A 21,007-nucleotide genomic window follows, 5' to 3' on the forward strand; every position below is an offset into this window, starting at 1 on the left:
CAATGTTTCTCTGTCTCTCTCATTTGTTTGCTTTTAGAAGCGGCAAAGTTAACTGCTACTCATACCAAGTTCTTACTTTTTGTTCTTCTCTCTCTCTCTATCTTTCTCTCTCTACAATTCGGTTGAACCAGCAAGGAAGAGATATCTGCAGCTTCATATGAGAGCAAGGAATTCCTAAAAACTTCAACTTGAGGGGTTTTCCAGCACACTTTCTAGCTGTGATTGTGGTGCAATTGAAGCTTCGTGTTCTTGTTTATAGTGGGAATTAGGGGCATCATCAAGGCTTGTTTTGCAAATCAAGTTTTTTTTTTTGGACTTGCCATGTTGGTTGGTTCTTTTTATATTAATTGAGTGTGTCCATTTTTAGGTGAAGGGGTTGGCCTATTTTTTTTTGAAGAAAATTTTTGTGGCCTTGTAGTTTGGTGCTTTCATAGTTCATAGAGTAGGTGAGGAGCAAAACAATTTGTGCTTGAGGAGGTTATGAATGATGGGTGTTTGTGTGATCCCTTGGAGAATTAGTGGATTTGTTGGATTTTGTGAGTGAAAAGAAGAGACCCCATTTGGAAAATGCCTGAAGGGAGCAAAAAGAGGATACGTTTTAGCAAGTTATATAGTTTTTCTTGTTTGAAATCTCCATTCAGAGATGGTCATTCACAAATTGGGCAAAAGGGGTATTCAAGGGTTGTTTTCTGCAATGATCCTGATAATCCAGAAGCAATTCAGTTGAATTATGGAGGCAACTATGTTTCAACGACCAAGTACACAGCTTTTAATTTTATCCCCAAGTCTTTGTTTGAGCAGTTCAGGAGGGTTGCAAATATCTACTTTCTTATTGTTGCGTGTGTTTCATTCAGTCCATTGGCACCTTTTGCTGCTCTAAGTATTGTTGCTCCCTTATTGGTTGTGATTGGAGCTACTATGGCCAAGGAAGCTGTGGAAGATTGGAGGAGGAGAAAGCAGGTAATGTTTCAGTTTTTTTCTTCTTCTAATTTTAATGCTTTAATATTTCTTTTTTTTAACGCTTTTATTTTTCTTTCAAATTTTGTACGCTTTTAGTCCAATAAAATTGGACTATACTCAATAGGCATTATGCTATTATGAGTAAGCCTGCATTTGTTTTGTTTTGTGGTTTTTGAATTAGATTTCTTTTTTTTGGAATGAAACGAACAATGGAAGTAATTTTCCCCTTACTAGTTGCTGCTTATGATGGTCAGGTAGTAAGGTTACACGGATACACAATTGTTAATTGGTTCATTATGCAATGTTGTTAATTTCCGATAGTGGGATCAAGCTTTTAATTTAAGTCTATAAATTAGGAACCTAATGCTTGCTGTGATAATTATTTGCTAGAAAAATACTGGGCTGAATTTATTGGAAATATAAGATTAAGAGGCTAGGTTCACAAGCTTCTTATTTTACAATGCTCAAAGATTTAAAAACTGTTATGGTCTTACTGACATATTGATATATCCCAATGCGCTTTTGTGTAAGAGATTGTTCTTCTTCTTTACTTCTTGAAAAGATGATTCAGGGAAAGGATATTATTCCATGTTATTCTGTCATATAATTAAATGCTCCTTTATGCCTACCTAATTCGTTTGCCTTTTTTTTTTTTTTTTTTTTTCCCTGTTTGTGACTAGCTTTGGCTGCGCTTTTCTGTTCTGTTTAGAGTCACCCATTTGCATTGATTTTTCAATTTGTTATATCCAATATATTGTGCTGGATTAGAAGTTTTCTTGGCTAAGTTTCTCTTATTTCTTCAGGATATAGAAGCAAACAACCGAAAGGTTGATGTATATGGTAGAAATTATACATTTGTGGAGACTAGATGGAAGAAACTCCGTGTTGGTGATATCATTAAAGTGTGTAAGGATGAATACTTTCCTGCCGATCTTCTCTTGCTTTCATCAAGCTATGATGATGGGGTTTGTTATGTTGAGACTATGAATCTTGATGGAGAAACTAATCTAAAATTAAAGCATGCCTTGGAGGTGACAACTCATCTTCATAATGAAAAATCTCTCCAAAAGTTTAGGGCTATGGTTAAATGTGAGGATCCTAATGAAAATCTGTACTCATTTATTGGAACTTTACAATATGATGGTAAAGAATATCCTCTTTCCTTGCAGCAGATCCTGTTAAGAGATTCTAAGCTGAAAAACACTGATTATATCTATGGCATTGTTATCTTTACTGGCCATGATACAAAAGTCATGCAGAATTCCACTGATCCTCCATCCAAGAGAAGCAAAATTGAGAGAAAAATGGATAAGATTATCTACATCCTCTTCAGCACATTGATTTTGATATCCTTTGTTGGTTCAGTCTTTTTCGGTGTTGAGACCAAAGAGGATATTAGTGCAGGCAGGTATAGAAGATGGTATCTAAGACCGGACGATACGACTGTGTTTTATAGTCCTAGAAGGGCAACACTTGCTTCTATTCTTCATTTTTTGACTGCCCTTATGCTGTATGGATATCTGATTCCAATATCACTTTATGTGTCCATAGAAATTGTGAAAGTTCTGCAGAGTATTTTCATCAATCAAGATCAGGAAATGTATTATGAAGAAACAGATAGGCCAGCTCGTGCACGCACGTCTAATTTGAATGAGGAACTTGGTCAGGTTGATACAATTTTGTGTGACAAAACTGGTACCTTGACATGTAACTCTATGGAGTTTGTCAAATGTTCCATAGGGGGTGTTCAATATGGTCGTGGTATGACAGAAGTGGAGAAGGCACTTGCTAGGAGAGGAAAAGATGGAGAATCTGAAGTTGAGGGTGCATCATCTGATTTCCTGAGCCTAGACAATGATGCAACAGACTCTCGGCATCCAGTTAAAGGCTTTAACTTTAGAGATGAACGGATAATTAATGGACAATGGGTTAATGAACCTCATCCAGACATCATACAGAGATTCTTTCGAGTTTTAGCTATTTGTCACACAGCTATTCCAGATGTAAATAAACAGTCAGGAGAGATTTCCTACGAAGCTGAGTCACCGGATGAAGCAGCTTTTGTCATAGCTGCAAGGGAACTTGGCTTTGAGTTTTTTGCACGGACACAAACAAGCATTTCATTGCATGAATTGAATTATGAAAGTGGAAAAAAGGTTGACAGGTTGGCTAACTCCTTTTACCAAATTTTTATCATATATATCCGGCCTCTTTTTTTCTGATAAGCTCCCAGTAAGTTTAAGGCTAAAACTTTTACTTCAGATGTGAAATTATATATATTAATTAGTAGAGAGTAATTCAGCTTCTATTATCATCAGAGTTTGATCTGGCAACTCACTAAAGCACCTCTTACATATCTTTGGTCCATATTATGGCATAACGAGAGAAAGTGATTACATATCCATATTATAATTTTAGCACATTTATTTGTTTCTTTTTTTTTCAAAAAAATTATGTTTAATTTATTGTTCATTGAACTAATTTTTTATGAGTAGAGTGTACCAGTTGCTGCATGTCTTAGAGTTCAGCAGTTCCCGCAAAAGAATGTCAGTGATAGTGAGGAATGAAGAAAATCAATTATTGCTCCTATGCAAGGGTGCAGACAGGTTTCAATTAGTATCCATATGCTTTTTAATTCATGGCATTGTAAGTTGCATGTAGTGGTGTCAAATTGTGCATTTCCCTGCATATATTCAGCATAATGTTTGAAAGGCTCTCGCAACATGGAAGACAGTTTGAGGCTGAAACCAAGGATCATATCAAAAGATATGCTGAGGCAGGTTTAAGAACCCTCGTAGTCACATACCGTGAACTTGATGAAGAAGAATATAAGTTGTGGGACATAGAGTTTTCAAAGATCAAAACTTCTGTAACAGCAGATAGAGATGCACTAGTGGATGCAGCTGCTGATAAGATGGAAAGAGATTTGATACTTCTCGGTGCTACAGCGGTAGAGGATAGACTGCAAAAAGGGGTAAGTATATATTTTTTTAATTTTTCTACATTTACTTATGTAAGTTTTTGCATTTATTTGTAGTGTCAATTAACAACCTGACACCTGATACTGTCTTTCATACATAGTGATAATAAAATAGAAGTATCATTTTATTAATACCACTAATTATGTTCTTGATTAGTTAATACTGTTTATTCTGTTTACTTGAAAGCACAGGTTCCTGAATGTATTGAAAAACTTGCACAGGCAAAAATCAAGTTATGGGTACTGACTGGAGACAAGATGGAAACTGCAGTCAACATAGGGTACATTGAACTTGTTCTAGATTCTGTTTCAAAGGAAGTTGCATAAAGTTTAAGCTAATTTTTTTACTTCTTTTCTTTTCACAGGTTTGCTTGTAGTTTACTTAGACAGGACATGAAACAGATAGTGATCACTCTTGATTCACCAGACATCCTATCCTTGGAAAAACAAGGGGAAAAAGAGGCTCTACGAAAGGTACATGACCTTGGAAGCTTTTGGCATTTAATTTTCTCTAATTGTTATAGATCTTTGATACAAAGACTTCTTAGGCCTCTCTTGAAAGCATTAAGAAGCAAATTAAGGAGGGAATCTCGCAAGTCAAGTCTGCGAAAGAGAGTTCTAATACAAATAAAGAAATTTCTTCAGCATTTGGATTGATAATTGATGGGAAGTCCTTAGATTATTCTCTTGACAAGATTTTGGAGAAGTCCTTCTTTGAGCTGGCAATTAACTGTGCTTCTGTCATATGTTGCCGATCTTCACCCAAGCAGAAAGCTCGTGTGAGTATTCTGGATATGCTAGTTGAATTACCTCGTCATATAAACAATGGAAGTTCCTTGAATATAGCTGGTGCTAATGGTGTTAAATCATTATAATCACATCTGCTAATAAAATGTGCAGGTTACAAGATTGGTGAAATTGGGAACAGGGAAGACAACATTATCTATTGGAGATGGGGCAAATGATGTTGGCATGCTTCAGGAGGCTGATATTGGAGTTGGCATTAGTGGTGCTGAAGGGATGCAGGTCTGAAGATACATTTGCTTATGCCTCTTTGGGCCGTGTCTTTTATCTGTCCCTAAAAAAACTTATATTCTCCAAGTCCACAATTAACGATGAAACTGAAGAGAATTTTTAATTTAACTTATTACACCTTATCCTGACTCGCATATGGTCTGAACTCTTTTGTGCTGTTTAACTTTTGGTTTTATTATTTGAACAAGGACTTTGTAGATTATGTTAAATACAGTGAAAGTGAAGAGCATTTTTAATTATACACAATCAACCAAGTCGTGTTTTTATGGTTGAGACCACCTTTATGAACTCTGAAACAAGTTGGGCGTGATGCATTTTTTCATTACCTTAAGAAGGAATGCTGGGAAATATTAAACAGAGTCGATTGTGTAATTTGTTAGAATTATTAATAGCATTATACATGGATAAAGCCCAGATATTGAGTGGAATTATATAACATTGTTTTTAGTCATTAGTTACAGAGCAATCATTTTATTCTTGAGTTGGAGCATTGTGACATTTTACTTGTTTAATGTATGAAGCATCTGTACTTGTTTTTTGACATATATTCATGGTACCTCTTCATATTGGCATTCATGATTCTATGCTTCATTTTTCTATAACCTTTCTCTTTCTGTACACACATACAAATGTATGTGTGATAAACTAATGGTGACTGAAGTTTGAATGACACTGTCCTAGCTTCTGACATTTTATTTTTCAAAAATGCTATTTGTTGTGTACAGGCTGTAATGGCAAGTGATTTTGCCATAGCTCAATTCCGTTTTCTGGAGCGTTTGTTGTTGGTACATGGCCACTGGTGTTATAGGCGAATATCAATGATGGTAAAACAACACAATCTTAGTTCCCTCAATATTCTGAAATGAAGATTATGAAACATTTTATCATTTTCCTTTCTTTTTCAAATTTTTGACCCTTCATGAGTTGATTGGTTACTCATGCTGAAGACGATCTTATAATTTTCTGTTTGCATTTTAAGAGTACGACACATGTTTGGAAACACGCTAAATTGTATACTGATAACTTGTTTTATTGTTGATGCAGATATGTTATTTTTTCTATAAAAACATTGCATTTGGATTTACCCTATTTTGGTTTGAGGCATATGCTTCTTTTTCTGGTCAAGCTGCTTACAATGATTGGTATATGTCATTTTACAATGTCTTCTTCACTTCACTTCCAGTAATCGCTCTAGGTGTTTTTGATCAGGATGTTTCTGCCAAACTTTGCCTGAAGGTACTAAATTGTCAATTTTCAAATTGCTTTTGTATGTATTAAAGATATTTAAGGATCAGCAAATAGATATATACAATTCATTTTATATGTGACTTTTATTCTCAGTATAGGACTTTTATTTACCAGTTCATGTGTGACCATTAGGTGAGTTATGTTACATTTCTATTATGATATATATAAACATTCTTACCTTATACAATTTTTAAAACTTGCAAGCCAATAAGTCATATTCGTGAATATTTATGCTTAGCCATTATTTCTTAGAACATAACATGTACATATCTTTGGTTATCAAGTTTAGGCAATCAATATTCATTACTCTTTCTTCAATAATGTCCTTTTAAATCTAATTTTAAATAGCAAACAAACATTTCATGCATGTGAATCATTCAAAATTTAATCCTTCATCAAACGGTCCTAGACCAAATAAAGGCATATGATTAACTATAATTATCTGATATTTGTTTTATCTCTCTCTTGATTTAGTCTAACCATGCTGCTCTACAAAATTCTTATATCTATGACATGTCTACAAATTTCTTTTGTTGGGTCATGATATTAAATGAAAGATTTAATTGGAAGCTGAGGAACCTTGTGCTAATCATACTATCTTTTTTTTTTAACAGTATCCCTTTCTATATCTAGAGGGAGTAGAGGACACCCTCTTCAGTTGGCCTCGGATTATCGGCTGGATGTTAAATGGAGTACTTAGTTCTTTGGTAATCTTTTTCTTGACCACTAATTCTGTCTTAAATCAGGCTTTCAGAAGAGACGGAAAGGTGGTTGATTTTGAAATACTTGGTGTCACAATGTATACATGTGTGGTGTGGACTGTGAATTGCCAAATGGCACTATCCATCAACTACTTCACTTGGATACAACATTTTTTCATATGGGGCAGCATTGCCTTTTGGTATATATTCTTGTTGGTTTATGGTTACCTCTCTCCAGCTATATCCACAACATCTTACAGGGTTTTTGTGGAAGCATGTGCTCCTAGTGGTCTATATTGGCTGGTTACCCTTTTGGTGGTGGTGTGTGTGCTTCTACCTTATTTCTCATATAGATCTTTCCAAAGTCGGTTTCTACCAATGTACCATGATATTATACAAAGAAAACAAGTAGAAGGGCCTGAAATTGGCCTATCTGATGAGTTACCTAAACAAGTTCAAGGCAAATTACTACATCTGAGAGAGAGATTGAAGCAAAGGGAGGTGTGAAATGTAAATGCTTCAATACATACATTCTTAGAACATGAAATTGTATTTGGTTTCTTGCTGAGTTGGAAGTGCCATTGAAGTAGTAAGCATTGCAAATAGTTTTTTTTTTTTTTTTTTACCTTAAATTGTATTTTTTTAAATAATTTCCATTTGTTTAAAATTTAGCTGAGGCAGGATTTGTGTAGCAGTCTCACCTGATGTAGATTAGCTATGTAAAGCTTGTGTAATTTGTTGTACCAAAAAATTGCCCTTGTATTTGTTAATGGAAGAAGAAATAGATATTTTACAATATACTTTAGATATATGATCTTTTATCTTGTGAAAATTCTAAAAACAACACTTAAAAAACATGATATACCAACTTAAAATTAATACAGTACAAAATTATTTTATCTACACACAACTTTCATGTGTGTGAGGATCATTAAATACTGATACGACTTGTTTGTTTGTTAGATTAATTGCCCTTTTGAAAAACATTGAATCAATTCTTCTTATGCAGTTGAACTTAATTTCATTCCATATTTCAATCATGTTTAACATTTTAAAATTAATTTTATTAAATTTTAAAAAGATGAATCCTGAATAAAGGAGCAATATCCTATGTAGTATATAATAATATATGACAAAATAGAAAGAAAAGAAGTGATATCATCTATAGAATGGAATAAAAGAAGTAAATGATTATAATATATTTCTGTTCACTAGCTCAAATAGGAGAGAGAAAAATAAAATAAAATATGAATATATGTCACTGATGACGTTCCTTCATATATGATATCACATAAAACACACTAATTAACAAGAAAAAGGTTGCATGGGAAAGTTGTGTCATGCCCATCATCATGCGGGCTCATGTAGCCTCTTATTATTAAAGGAAAGAAAAGCATGTGGTGGCCAATGTAAATAATCATTTAATAATTAATATTATATCTATCCACAACCCACTAATTTCAGATTAGGGTTCATGGTCAGAAATCAAAAAGGAGTTTCCCTTTTGAGATGTAAGAGTTGAACTTGCATTGTGATTATCATTGTTCATTTGTTTTGTTATCACTAATTACTTATTATAGTGAGGGCATGGCTGCATGCACGTGTGGAGTTCATCATTGATTATAAATATCCCATTCTCAGATAAAATTATTATTTTATCATTAGTGTATGATTATGTGTTTTCTACAAGAAAGTCATTAGTCCCCTTAAAAGAATTTAAAAAAAACATTTTAGCAATTTACCATAATTATGTGACTAAAAATTCATTCATGTGAGGTATCTTTGAAAGGGGAAAAGGAAAAACAAAACACCCCTTAATCTGGTAATTTTCTTTTCCAGCCCAATAACAATGCAAATTAAAAAATTTTTTTTAAAGAAAATGGTAATGTTTTCTTGGTATGAATTTAAAGAATAAATAACACCCAAAATATTGAGACGAGTGTGCAATTCAAATGTCGTTTTCACTATTCTTCCTCAAGCATGTGTTTGTATGCTTTTATGGTGAAGGTTCTTTGAAACTTTCGTCCTAATTAATACAAAAATGCATATTCAACAGAAACTCAAGTTAGTTTACACTTAATTTCGGTGACTTTTACTTAATCCAATAAGTTCGAATATTGTTTAGCTCTAACTCTTGACATATTAATGTGAAAACTGATAGGTAGACTTGTAATTTTTTCTTTTTAAAATTTTAAGATAATGTTAGGTGGATATATACTTCTCTAAAATATTATGTCATTACATAAAATTACATAGTTAATTGAGAAATAATGGTTGAATTTAATTACAACCGAAGAAGTCCAAAAAATAAAGAAATTAAGTAACATATAAATGATACGAATTTATGACTTAATAATCTTAAGATTTTGAAGTTTATGATTTGTTGGTGTCAAATTTTGTAGAAGTCCTTGTCTAATTTTTTGGGACTTGAAAATGTAACATTTTATTAAAATGTTTATGACTTTTAAGAACAGAAGGTCGTGTTCTTAATTAATTGTCGCAGTACTTCAAAGAAATATAAGAGATTGGATCACAAATGCTTTGCCAAATGATCTATCTTTTGTTTTCAAACCTGAAAATGTTCTGTATTTCCTTTTTCACGTTATATTTAAGGGTTGCTGTGTCCAATTCAATGTCACAACATTTTGGTATATTGCTCAACATTTCACTCAAATATTGTGCCAATCAAAATTATATTTACACACAATATATTGCCAACCTATTATTCTTTTTATATTTTGGAAAATTATAGTTCCTAAGAAAAGTCATTTTCTGACAGATAGGAAACATTAATTAAATGTCAAGATTAATCAGTTAGTATAAATATTATGGATCGGTACTAATAATATGATGTATTATATACTGTACTAATGATATATATTTTTTATTTTAATAAAATTATGTGTTAATTAGTATAATACAGTGCATTCATAATTAATGTAGACTCTAATGTTCCTATATTACAATTTATTTAATTTATATCTAATGAATATAATTTATTATTTCATAGACTTTTAAATATAAATTAAATAAAAAATTTAAATTCAGTGTAAAAATTAGTAGATTTATACTAATATAGAAACATCCTTTACTATAAGATATGTTTAACAAATTAAATGATTTGCCTTCTTCAGAAGCGAGGTTTTGAACTGTGTATGCGAAATGCGAACAAGTGCCCAATAATATAAAGGTCACCCTTTCTCGTTCATCAACGTCATGCCTTGCGCTGTTCCTTCTAGAGAAAGTCCATGGTTTGGGTCACAAGCATCATTCACATCCATGATTCCAGAATGAATCAACGATGACTTCAAATCAAACACTTTCAATTTCATGATTGCCTCTTCTCTTGCCCAATTCTTTGGACTTTCTTTTCCACTTACCCATTAATTCTTGGTCATCGAGAAATATATCTATTCGATATATTAATTTATTGCTACGAAACCTGTGTTCTTCAATCATGCCAAAGTCAAAACACTTTAAAAAAGGGTTATCAGATTATTCTTCATTCTTGTGAATTTAAATTCTCACATAAGTTATGATTATTAAGTGTTTACAGAGAGAAGCAAGAACAATGCTCGATATAAGATCACAAAAAATAACGTATTGAAAGAATCTCTTAAAAAGATTGTACAACAAAATCAGCTGTTAAAGAAAAATGTGGACAAATGGACCTTAAATTGAATAGCAGAGACACTCTCATTACATCATCCTACGACTTTATAACTGCGTGGTGTCCACAGAAGGTTCGTGTCGATTATTGGATAACCAATTCATTAGTGAAGCAAATTAATTTTCTAGAAGTGACAACGTGAAACGGCTGCTAACTTTTCAAGTGATCAAGTTTGGTGTCTTCAATTATCCATCTAATTATTTTAAAATAGGAACAACTTTCCATAACTTTTTTTTTAATAAATATATTTTTTAATCTTTTGAAAAATTTTAGTCAATAAAAAAATATTAAAAAGTGTTACAAAATTTAGTCTTAAATCATTATCAAATTATTTCTAATCAATGTGAAACATTTTAACACAGCTTAATTAGTAAAAAAAATTACGTAAATTCTGATTTTATATATATATATATATATATATTTATGTGTTGACCCTTTTGTCAATTTTTTTATAATTGTTTCTAAAATTTTATTAAAACTATTTTTTATATCATTAAAAATGTTAGAAAGTGTCTCTTGATCTTCCATCAGCTAGAAAATAATAAAAAAGAAACAATGGCACCTTATAAAACCTGGGCACACTATTATAAGCATGAAGACACTCTGATAATAAACACTGATTCATCAAATAGAGAATGGCACATAGATGAGTTGTGACAGAGCTAGGCTATGAGGATTCAGGAGAGCACTAATCATGCACTACTAATTATGAAAACCTATCACATAAATATATATTTTAAGAATAATATCACATGCACATGCACAAGACAAATAACAATGAATTCTTTGAAAAATCGTGCTCCTTGAGTTGACAAGGTTCTTGATATAAATTATTCGATTTTGTTAATATAAGTTTTTATGGTAATTTTAAATAATAATATTTTTATTAAAAATATTATTACTTTTACGTCATTGATGTAATATTCTTTATTTTTTTAGAATTACTTAAAATCAACCTAAAGATTTTCTACCAAAGAAACAAACTTTGATATAGCTTCAAGATGAAGAAATTCCTAAAATCACTCAAAATCACAAGAAAACCGGAGATTATTATTTTGAGAAACAGACACATTTTTTTTTATAAAACATGAGCCAGTTAGATGATGGATATGCATAACTAATGTTGAGTTGTCTCCATTAGGCAACAATTAGTTCATTTAGTTCATGTAATCAAGATTTACATTGTCACTATCATAAAATCTCTACCAGATATGATATATGGTTTTAAAATTATTCAAAAACGAATTTGATATACCAAAGATCTAAATGCTGAAAAATTTTTATTACTATCAGCAAATTATACTAATAAATTTAGATATCATGTTCAATTCAAAGTTTTAAAACACCAAAATTATAAGTTTTTGTCACTTATTACTAAACTTCTTCATTCATATTCAACATAATATTATTTCACTTGTACTTGTTACCTCAATAACTATCTATAACTATATTAAATAAAACACAATAAATATTGATGTTAGCTGTGTTCAATTCAATGCACACAGAATCTATATAATAATAAAAAAAGATATTTGTTGTAAGCTTTATTAGTAAAAAATTATACAATAAATATTGAATTATTAAGATAATATAAATTCATGTTAATAACGTGATTAGTTTTACATGCTAATAATACGATGAATTGACAATGTAAAATATAATTTTTTTTAAAAACACGGGACTATTTTTTAATATATTTTACAATATTATAAACGTAAACCTACATTATATCAATAATTTGATTTTTATCAAATAAAATTTATGTTAACGAAGATAATTGAATTTCATTGTTTGTTTTTATAAATATTTGGAATTTTATAGTGCATTTAGATCACACGATGCCCAAGTAGTAAATATTAAATACCGGTGAGTTTCCGTACATTATAGGGTATTATTAAATTGATATAATTTTAAAAAATTAAAATTACATTATATGATTTATTTAAAATTTAATAACATATATAAATAAAAAAATATTTTTATTATTAATAGCATATAATTTTGTTAAACTTGAATAATATTAAAAAATGAGAATTTTCAAATTAAGAAATAAATTATAAAAAATTAAAAATTAAAAATTAAAAATTAAAAATTAAAAATGCGTAATATAAAAAGGTTACGTAGCATGAGAAAAAGAAAATAATTCTTATAAAGGTTTTACTTTAAAATAAATTTTAAAAATGTTTTCATTTAAGAACGAGATTCAGATTCAATAAATAAAAACAAATACAAGTAAATTATCTTTAAATCAATTTTTGGTCAATTAGTCAGTGTAATTAAACAAGTAACCAAAATTAACACATGATATAACTAATAATCATTTAAAAGAAAAGGCAGAAAACATCTAATTATAGTGTTCATTTTAGAATTATGGCATAATATACTAAAAGAATATAGGGCAAGATTTAATTAATTATCTCTTTTAAATTCCAACCCCATTTATTTATCATGAAACCCAATTCAAAATTATGGATATATTTCACACTCGTAAGTAAATTATATCTCAGAACGTACGATTCCTTCCATTTTATAATATTTCATTAGGATGATATCTAGAACCTTACCTAACAAGCTAATTATCTAATTAATATGATAAATTGATTTAATATGCAATATAAAATAATGAATTGGAGTGGATATATTCTCAAATTGACCTATTTTCCCCCCTAAGATAATGAAAATTTTTGGACTAATTATGATATGCTTGCAATGTACTATTTAAAATATACTAATTTATGTACAACTCTCAAAATTATTCAAAGGTATTAAACCTTTCACCTACTCTTATATTTAATACATTTGATATTTGGATTTATTTTACTTATTGCTTTTCAACATTCAACACCACCAAGACTATTTGATTTAAACTAGTTTATATTGATTCAAATTTGATTTTTGTCTATTTCATTATATCCAACCTCTTTCTTTATCTTTTAGTTTGGAGGTATGAAATTAAAATCACATATTTTTTCATTTAATTGTTAAAATATTTAAACAATAAAATATTTGATTTATTTCATTCCTTTCCATTAATTTTACTTCACTTTATTCCATTGTATTCAATTTCTAAATCATTTTGTCTCAATTCTTTTTACTCTAAATATACTAAAACAAACAGAACCTAAATATAATAAAACTAATGTTATTATCATAAAATTTTTGATAAAGAGAGCTTTGTTTTCTTTAGTAATTTTATCTTAGTCGAATTTGAACATTGGTGAGTTAAACTCATAAAAAAAATTACTTAATTATAATTTTTGTTTAATTTCAACAAAGGAACTGATGTAATCATATACCATAGGTTGGCTAGGCCTATTATGGTTGAAAATTTCCAATGTAGATAAATATCTAGTCAAAGTAGCTACGCACACAGTTCAAGTTGTTCAGGGAATTTGATAACTATTCAAGTTGCTATATGAACCAAAAAATTAATATTGTTATTTGATCATCTATGGTTGCAAATCGTATTTTATATTTACATTACACATTGTTAAAATTGGAATGAAAGAGTACAACCATGAATTGTGAGTAGAATTTGTTTAATTCATCATAATAAAAAGTTATTATCATGATTAATGTACTTTACATTATATTATCGATATTATATGTTAATTTTATTGTTAATATAATAATCGTATTAGCAATTCAATTTTCATTTAAAAAATTATATTAATGAAAGCTAATCAAACAATAATTTATTTCGCTAAAATATATGTACATAAATTAATTATGTACATATATTTTGATATTTTGAACACCTTTTTTAATTTATATTTTTAAATTTCACTAAAACTTAAAAATCTTCCGACAGGAATACCAAAAAACAAAAAACCTAGTCATGAAAATAACACTTCGTAGGGAAATTTAAAGATAAGTCTAACGAAACTCACAAACACACATCTTAAAAACATAACTCATATCTAATTCATAAGATTTCTTACTATAATAGGCCATAGGTGATAGCGAGAGAACCTTTTGTTTTTCTTCTCTAAACCCAACCATTTATTGAAAGTTCTCCCATCAACCAACCCCTTAAACTTAAATTTGGCTTGAAAATGGTAAGAACATATTTTTTTCAACACATTTATTTAATATACGAGAAAAAATATTAAATAATACTTACGTAGTTTTTAATAAATTTTAATAGATAATTAATATATATTTTAAAAAATATATTAAAAAGTGTTATTGACATAAAATCTAGAAATTTTTTCTAGAGAATATGCAACCATCCACATGCAATTTGCCAGTTTCATGTGTCACACACACAAACGAAGATACCTAATTTATATCGCACCGCTCTTGATCGAGACTTCCATTTGTCTCAAAATGCACATATACTCATTTATTTCGCTTCTCTCTCTAAATCACCCACTTTCCATTAGCTCACACTAAGTAAAACGTAATTATCATAATTATACCCTTTTAGTGGAAGACACTTTGCACCAAATTGGTGCAAGCAAGAAAACTATTGGTAAAACACAAATGTATTAGTTGCTGTGTGAAAACTAAATTTGACAAAATAAATATAAAATAAATTAATAGATTTTTTTATATGTTTAAAAATAAAATAGAGTTTACAATATTTGATATTATTGATACATTAAATTATGTGATATTTATTATTTTTTAAAGATTAATTTAATGTAGTTTTCTAATGTTATAACTTTAAACTTAACGAAATTAAAAAAAATGGTTTAGTTTGACAATATGCATGCCATAGTAATAGTGTAAACATGATACACGGTCAAGGCGTGTGAAACAAGGCAAGAAAGGAACATATCTACATAATGAATTAATCACTAGCAATAAATATAAACGCACAAGACAAAAACTAAAGCGTCACCCATTACTATTAGGCAAATGTTACTAATCAATGCTCTAAATAAATATTTAGGAGTAGTTTTAAAATAGATATATATATTTTCAATTTCTAGTAAATATTATATAATATAAGAATTAACAAAAGTTTATACATTATTAACCAATTAAAATATACTGTAAATATGATTTTTATATTAATTATTACATAAATTTAAAATACTTTTAATCCTTTAAGCTGTGAAGCATTTGTGATATATTAATGGTTGATTAAGAAGTTTCTTAATAATATGATATTGATATGATTATCCATTGTAGTGGTAGAGACACGGTGGCAGAGGCTGCTGCTATTTCAACCTTCCTCGTTGCTATATAAATAGCATCACACCAAACCCATTTCATATTCCTTAATCCTTAGAACAACACAACAACGAAACAAACCAAAATTCAATTAAATTAAGAATCAAAATGCAGAAAGAAAAAGAAGAAGCAGAGAGTGTGGACTCGTTTCTGTGTCCAAGTTTCAGCGCCTATTCCTCTAACAAACTCAACGACGTTGCGGATCAGGTCACACGACACCACCAAAACGACCACCGTTTCGATGCAAACGACGACGCCGAAAACGACTTCGAGTTCGTCGCGTTTCGCAAGGTCGCGGACGGGGTTTTCTTCGACGCTAGTCCCGCTTTCCCGATCTTCAACCGCGACCTCAAAACGACGACGGAGGAGGACCGTTCCGCCGCCGCGGAGGACGATGCGGCCGCCATTCAGATCACGCTCGGGAAGCTCATGATGGACGATTCGCCGTCCTCGTCGTCGTCGGAAGTGGAGGACGAACTGGAGGCCATTCCGGCGGGGACTTACTGCGTATGGACTCCGAAGCCGGTTGAATCGTCGCCGAATCGGTGCAAGAAGAGCAAATCGACGGGATCGTCGTCGTCGAAGCGCTGGAAGCTTCTGAATTTGCTGCGGCGGAGCAACAGCGAGGGGAAGGAATCGTTCGTGTTTTTGACGCCGTCGTCGTCGTCGGTGTCAGGGTTCAATCGGGGGAAGAAGAGAGGGGAGAATTCGAAAGATGAGAGTGGTGGTGCGGTGGCCGAAAAAAAGATCCCGGCGAGTTCCGGCAGCGAGAAGAGGATTCCGGCGGTGTCGGCGCACGAAGCATTGTATGTGAGGAACAGGGAGATGAGAAGAGTGGATAAGAGAAAATCGTATTTGCCGTATCGCCAAGACTTGGTTGGGTTCTGTGTTAGTCTCAACGCCATGGGCAAAGGCTTCCCTTTGCATTTTTGATATTTTATTTTCTTTATTATTCCAATATTAGCAGTAATTAGTAATAATAATAACAATAATTATACTCGTACATATTTGAAAATTTTCAGTTACAAAGCTAGAAAATTAATGAGATGTGGATTATTGTTAACATGTTCCCATGTAAATTACAGTTATTAGGAGGTTCTTTTGCTAATTATATACTTGTTTTAATTTTAATTTTGTTTTAGAAGTGGATTTCAATACACTTTTGGCTTTACAGTGTTACTTAATTAAGTTTAATTTTAATGTGCTTTTTGGAACAATAGACTAAGGAAAGAAAGATGGACCCCGATTCTCTTTGAAGAAGAAAAAAAGAGACAACATTTAAGTTAGTGGCATATGATAAGTGGGTCCCACTTAGATTCTTTATATATGTTTAATAATACAAATTTATAGTTTATTTAAGAATTTGTCTTTTTCTCTTCTTTATAAGCGTAGGTAGTTGGTGAGAGATTACAGAAGATAGATGTTGAAAAGATAAAATATAAGATCTTATAATTAATTAGACACCCAAAGTTGAACAGAAAGAGAAAAGAAAAAGAATGCTAACTATAGCTAATATAAATCCCTTTTACTGTTGGCTAAATAATTTAAGATGAAATTCTTTTATGAAAAATATAACTAATATATTCTTCTATAATTTTTAATGTAAGTTTATGATGTTCTTTTTAAAGACTATATGTTAATTTTTTTAATTAGTATTCTGATTGACATAATAGAAACAAGTTGATGTGCTCAAACAAAAATTGATTTTCTCAATTCGGAAGAAAAGGTAATGGAAGTGTGTTAAATGACAACATGTTTTAATTTTTATTTTATTTTATTATATTATACTATAAGAATTCCAATGCCATTCAATATAATTATTTTTGTATTTTTTATTTAGCCAAAAGAATAGATAAAATTTGTCTTTCTTTTTTACTCTTTATTTTAATTTAAATAACATAAAAATCTGGTTATTTTTTACTCTTTCTCTCATCTTCCTTTTTCCATTTCTTCCATTTTTATTATTTTTTCACATCTAAACAAAACAAAATTTGTTTCTAACAAATTGTGTGGCTGGAAATATGCCGCGTGTATATGTGTGTGTGTAACTTTTGAATCGTGACATGTAAAAAGGATAATAATAATAATAATAATAATAATATAGTGAAAAGGATAATAATTCATCGTAACTATATAATTTGACATCAAGGAAAATCAATTTTAAGTTGTTTTTATAAAATCTTTCAAATATGTTCTATTTTCAAATAAAATAAATAAATTACTAACATATTTAACGAAAATGTTTGGGAAAAAAAAAGGAGATGAAGAGAAAGTGAAGTGAGGAAGGAGAAAAAGATCATTGATGCAATCATCACAAAGTTGACAATCTAAATAATTAATTAATTTAATTGAATAGGTCATAAGCTAACATCAAATGTAGATATATACCCTCCATGGAGGCCATGTTGCTTTAATCCTTTATGACCCACTCTTATCTCCTAATACCCATTTATATAATTTTAAAAATTTTATTTTTTTAATTATATATATAGTATTTAAAAATAATATATATAAAATTAGAGTTCAAATATTGTCAATGACATTTTTTCAAAATTATATGCCAATGATAATTTTTTTTTGTGTAATTATAGAAATTCAGAGATAGGATAATGAAAAGTTAAAAAATCTCAAAATTTGTCCACGATAATTTTTTAAAAAAATATAATTTTTTTAAGTAAGTTAGAAAAATTCTTATATTTCTATAATTTGTTTCAAAACACTATAATTTAGTTTTTTTTTCATATTAAAAAAAACTTCAATTGTCTGTTTCACGCTTTGATTTTTTATAACTCTCTTCTTATCATTCTCTTTATTATAAAATTATTTTTGCAATAATATAATATGTCAATTCTAAAACTTCAAATGAATTAATTACCTTTATTTGTTGGTAGACCATATATATGGTCCAAACACACAACAACTCTTATACAAATTTAAGTATAAACACTTTAGAATACTGAAAAACAAAGTGTAAGCAGCTGAAACATCTTGATTTCCCCCTCTCAAAACCCTTTATTCTTTATATTTTTCATGTAATTTGAGCCAAAGATCAGTTCTTTCAGCCCTTTCTTTATATTTATTTTATGTTGTGAAAGTAGAAAAAACATAAAAAAATATGATAAAATTTACATAAACAATAGTAAATATTATTATGACGTTTTTTAGGAGTGTTTATGGATTAGGTTAAGTCAAATCTAAACAATTAGTCTGAATTTAATATACTTTAATAGTATAACTTTTGATTAAAATTTATTAAAAATTACAAAAGTACAAAAAAAATATATTAAACTATGAGTGAAAAAAAAAGTAAAATTAACATATTTTATAATTTTTAATTGATTTTAACTAATAGTTAAAAATGTATTGTTAATATTTTTCATTTTTCTAAATCTTTTGCTGACTTAATAGTAGAGAATCTAATTGTACTCATATATGCACTCTTCAAGGTTGTGTGACACTCACTAGATTCAAACCATATAACAAAGACATGTTTAGCATTGCCATGTATAAACTTTTTCATTTTCATATAATGTTGCTATACTTTTTTTTTATACTGTTACTATACTTAAATACACACTAATTTATGTATTATTATTATTTTTCATTAGAGAGGGGAATTGAAAATTGATAGGGGAGATGTGAGAATTTGATGGAGACAAAATTCGAACTCTATCCATTACACATATGTCATGCTATCTCTCACTATCGAGTTAATTTATGCATTGAAGTGCCTTTATTGGTATCTTCACTTGAAAATTAAATATAATTTAAAGAAAAAAGTTTATAGACACATACTAAATTGTTTAATAAATAATCAAATATGCTCTTCACATAGACCAGTTCATTTTTTTTTATCAACAATTGGAATACCTGAATCCCCATACGAGCCTGGGCCTGAAGCCCAACATCAACTTTGATGAACTTATTTCATGTAAGATTTTCATAAAGTTTAATTAAATTAGATAATAAAAACTATAACTTGACAATTATCAGTTAGATATTATGTTGTATATTCTCAAACATGATGAATTATACCTAACTCAAATTAGTTTAATTTTTTCTATTCTTTATTCTTTATTCTTTTATTCAATGTATTTTTTATTATTATAAATATTTTGTTAATCATTTAAAATTATAAAAATAACTCAATTTTTTTTTATCTATATGGTGCAACCCGTTGTGGTACCCGAAACAGGACATGAAAAAAATGTTGACATAATCTCATCATAATGAACATTAAATGTTGACATCAAAATCAAATGGCACGGTGACAAATGTGTATTATATATCAACCAGAATTGGCCATCATTCATCACAAAACCAACCTCAACCCTTTTCTCTTTTCCTAATTCTAAGACACTGTGCACTAACATTTTCTTCCACATCTCTTCAAAAAGCAAAACCTTCCATGCTGAACCAATTTTGTTGACATTAATTTCTCAATGTTGCTTTGCTTCTTTATCATTATTACAATGGCTACAATGCATTTTTGTTATGCCAAATGGTCAATGATTCATGTGCAGCCTTGGATGAGAATGTATGTTTCTTTTTCTCTTCTTCTCTCTCCCATGCACAGTTTATTATAGGTACATTAATTCCTGAGATAATTTTCTTCATTTACTATATGGTTGAGTAGTCTCCAGAGAAAAACAACTTTTTTCCCATAATTTCATGGAATGGCATTAGCATCTAATTCATTTACACACACACCACCATGCTAAGGTGGTTTTTAAATTACTTATTCAAAATTATAAAAATAAAAAAGGCAGAAGATGTACTCATTATGATTTTGCAAATTAGATAAGAAAATTTTTATGGCAATGAACATAAATTTAAGTGGGACTTCATTTTTTTAAGAAAGTTTTGCTGTGTGTGTATATATATACACTATACTAAAATAAGCTTGCGGGGTGGGCATATAAGCCCAACACATACAACAAAGTGGCAGGATTCAGATCCACAGCCACAAATTCTAAGTTTCAAGGATAGGGTTTTATCTCTAAGGTCCATCTCTTTTGTTTGGTCCATCACATATGAACCATTGGTTGCCAACGGATAGTAAAGGCTTAGATTAGAAGATATATCCAATAATTTCCAATATTTTATTATTGAATCTGCTACTTAATTATTGCTAACACGTTGGATTTACAACATTTTTCTATCCTTTTGGCATTCTATTTTGGAACAAATTAATTTGGTATTGACAAAGACAATGGAAGTAACAGAAGTATT

At 29.8% G+C, this 21,007-nt stretch overlaps 2 protein-coding genes across 2 annotated transcripts; both read left to right on the forward strand.

Annotated features, from left to right (window-relative positions):
• Positions 1 to 93: 93 nt before the first annotated feature.
• Positions 94 to 7,718, forward strand: LOC113867506 (probable phospholipid-transporting ATPase 8). Its single transcript, XM_027502876.1, has 11 exons — positions 94 to 960; positions 1,764 to 3,124; positions 3,456 to 3,566; positions 3,658 to 3,934; positions 4,133 to 4,221; positions 4,306 to 4,414; positions 4,489 to 4,719; positions 4,841 to 4,966; positions 5,701 to 5,799; positions 6,020 to 6,211; positions 6,838 to 7,718. The coding sequence occupies exons 1-11, from the start codon at positions 568 to 570 to the stop codon at positions 7,429 to 7,431; spliced, it is 3,582 nt and encodes a 1,193-aa protein (XP_027358677.1). The 5' UTR covers positions 94 to 567; the 3' UTR covers positions 7,432 to 7,718.
• Positions 7,719 to 15,883: 8,165 nt separating this feature from the next.
• LOC113868016 lies at positions 15,884 to 16,921 on the forward strand (the record flags this gene model as incomplete). The annotated part of the gene is made up of 1 exon (XM_027503566.1): positions 15,884 to 16,921. A coding segment is annotated over one exon (825 nt), but the record flags the coding sequence as incomplete, so codon positions are not given.
• Positions 16,922 to 21,007: the final 4,086 nt, after the last annotated feature.

Source organism: Abrus precatorius, unplaced genomic scaffold (assembly GCF_003935025.1).
Source record: "Abrus precatorius isolate BTA unplaced genomic scaffold, Abrus_2018 Scaffold5, whole genome shotgun sequence".
In the NCBI taxonomy this organism is placed as follows: domain Eukaryota; kingdom Viridiplantae; phylum Streptophyta; class Magnoliopsida; order Fabales; family Fabaceae; genus Abrus; species Abrus precatorius.

Excerpts from the sequence above, each read along its gene's own strand:
- LOC113867506 (XM_027502876.1), top strand. The coding sequence starts at position 568 with ATGCCTGAAGGGAGCAAAAAGAGGATACGTTTTAGCAAGTTATATAGT. Across the intron at positions 4,720-4,840 it reads CACCCAAGCAGAAAGCTCGT|GTTACAAGATTGGTGAAATT; the intron begins GTGAGTATTCTG and ends TAAAATGTGCAG. Across the intron at positions 4,967-5,700 it reads GTGGTGCTGAAGGGATGCAG|GCTGTAATGGCAAGTGATTT; the intron begins GTCTGAAGATAC and ends TGTTGTGTACAG.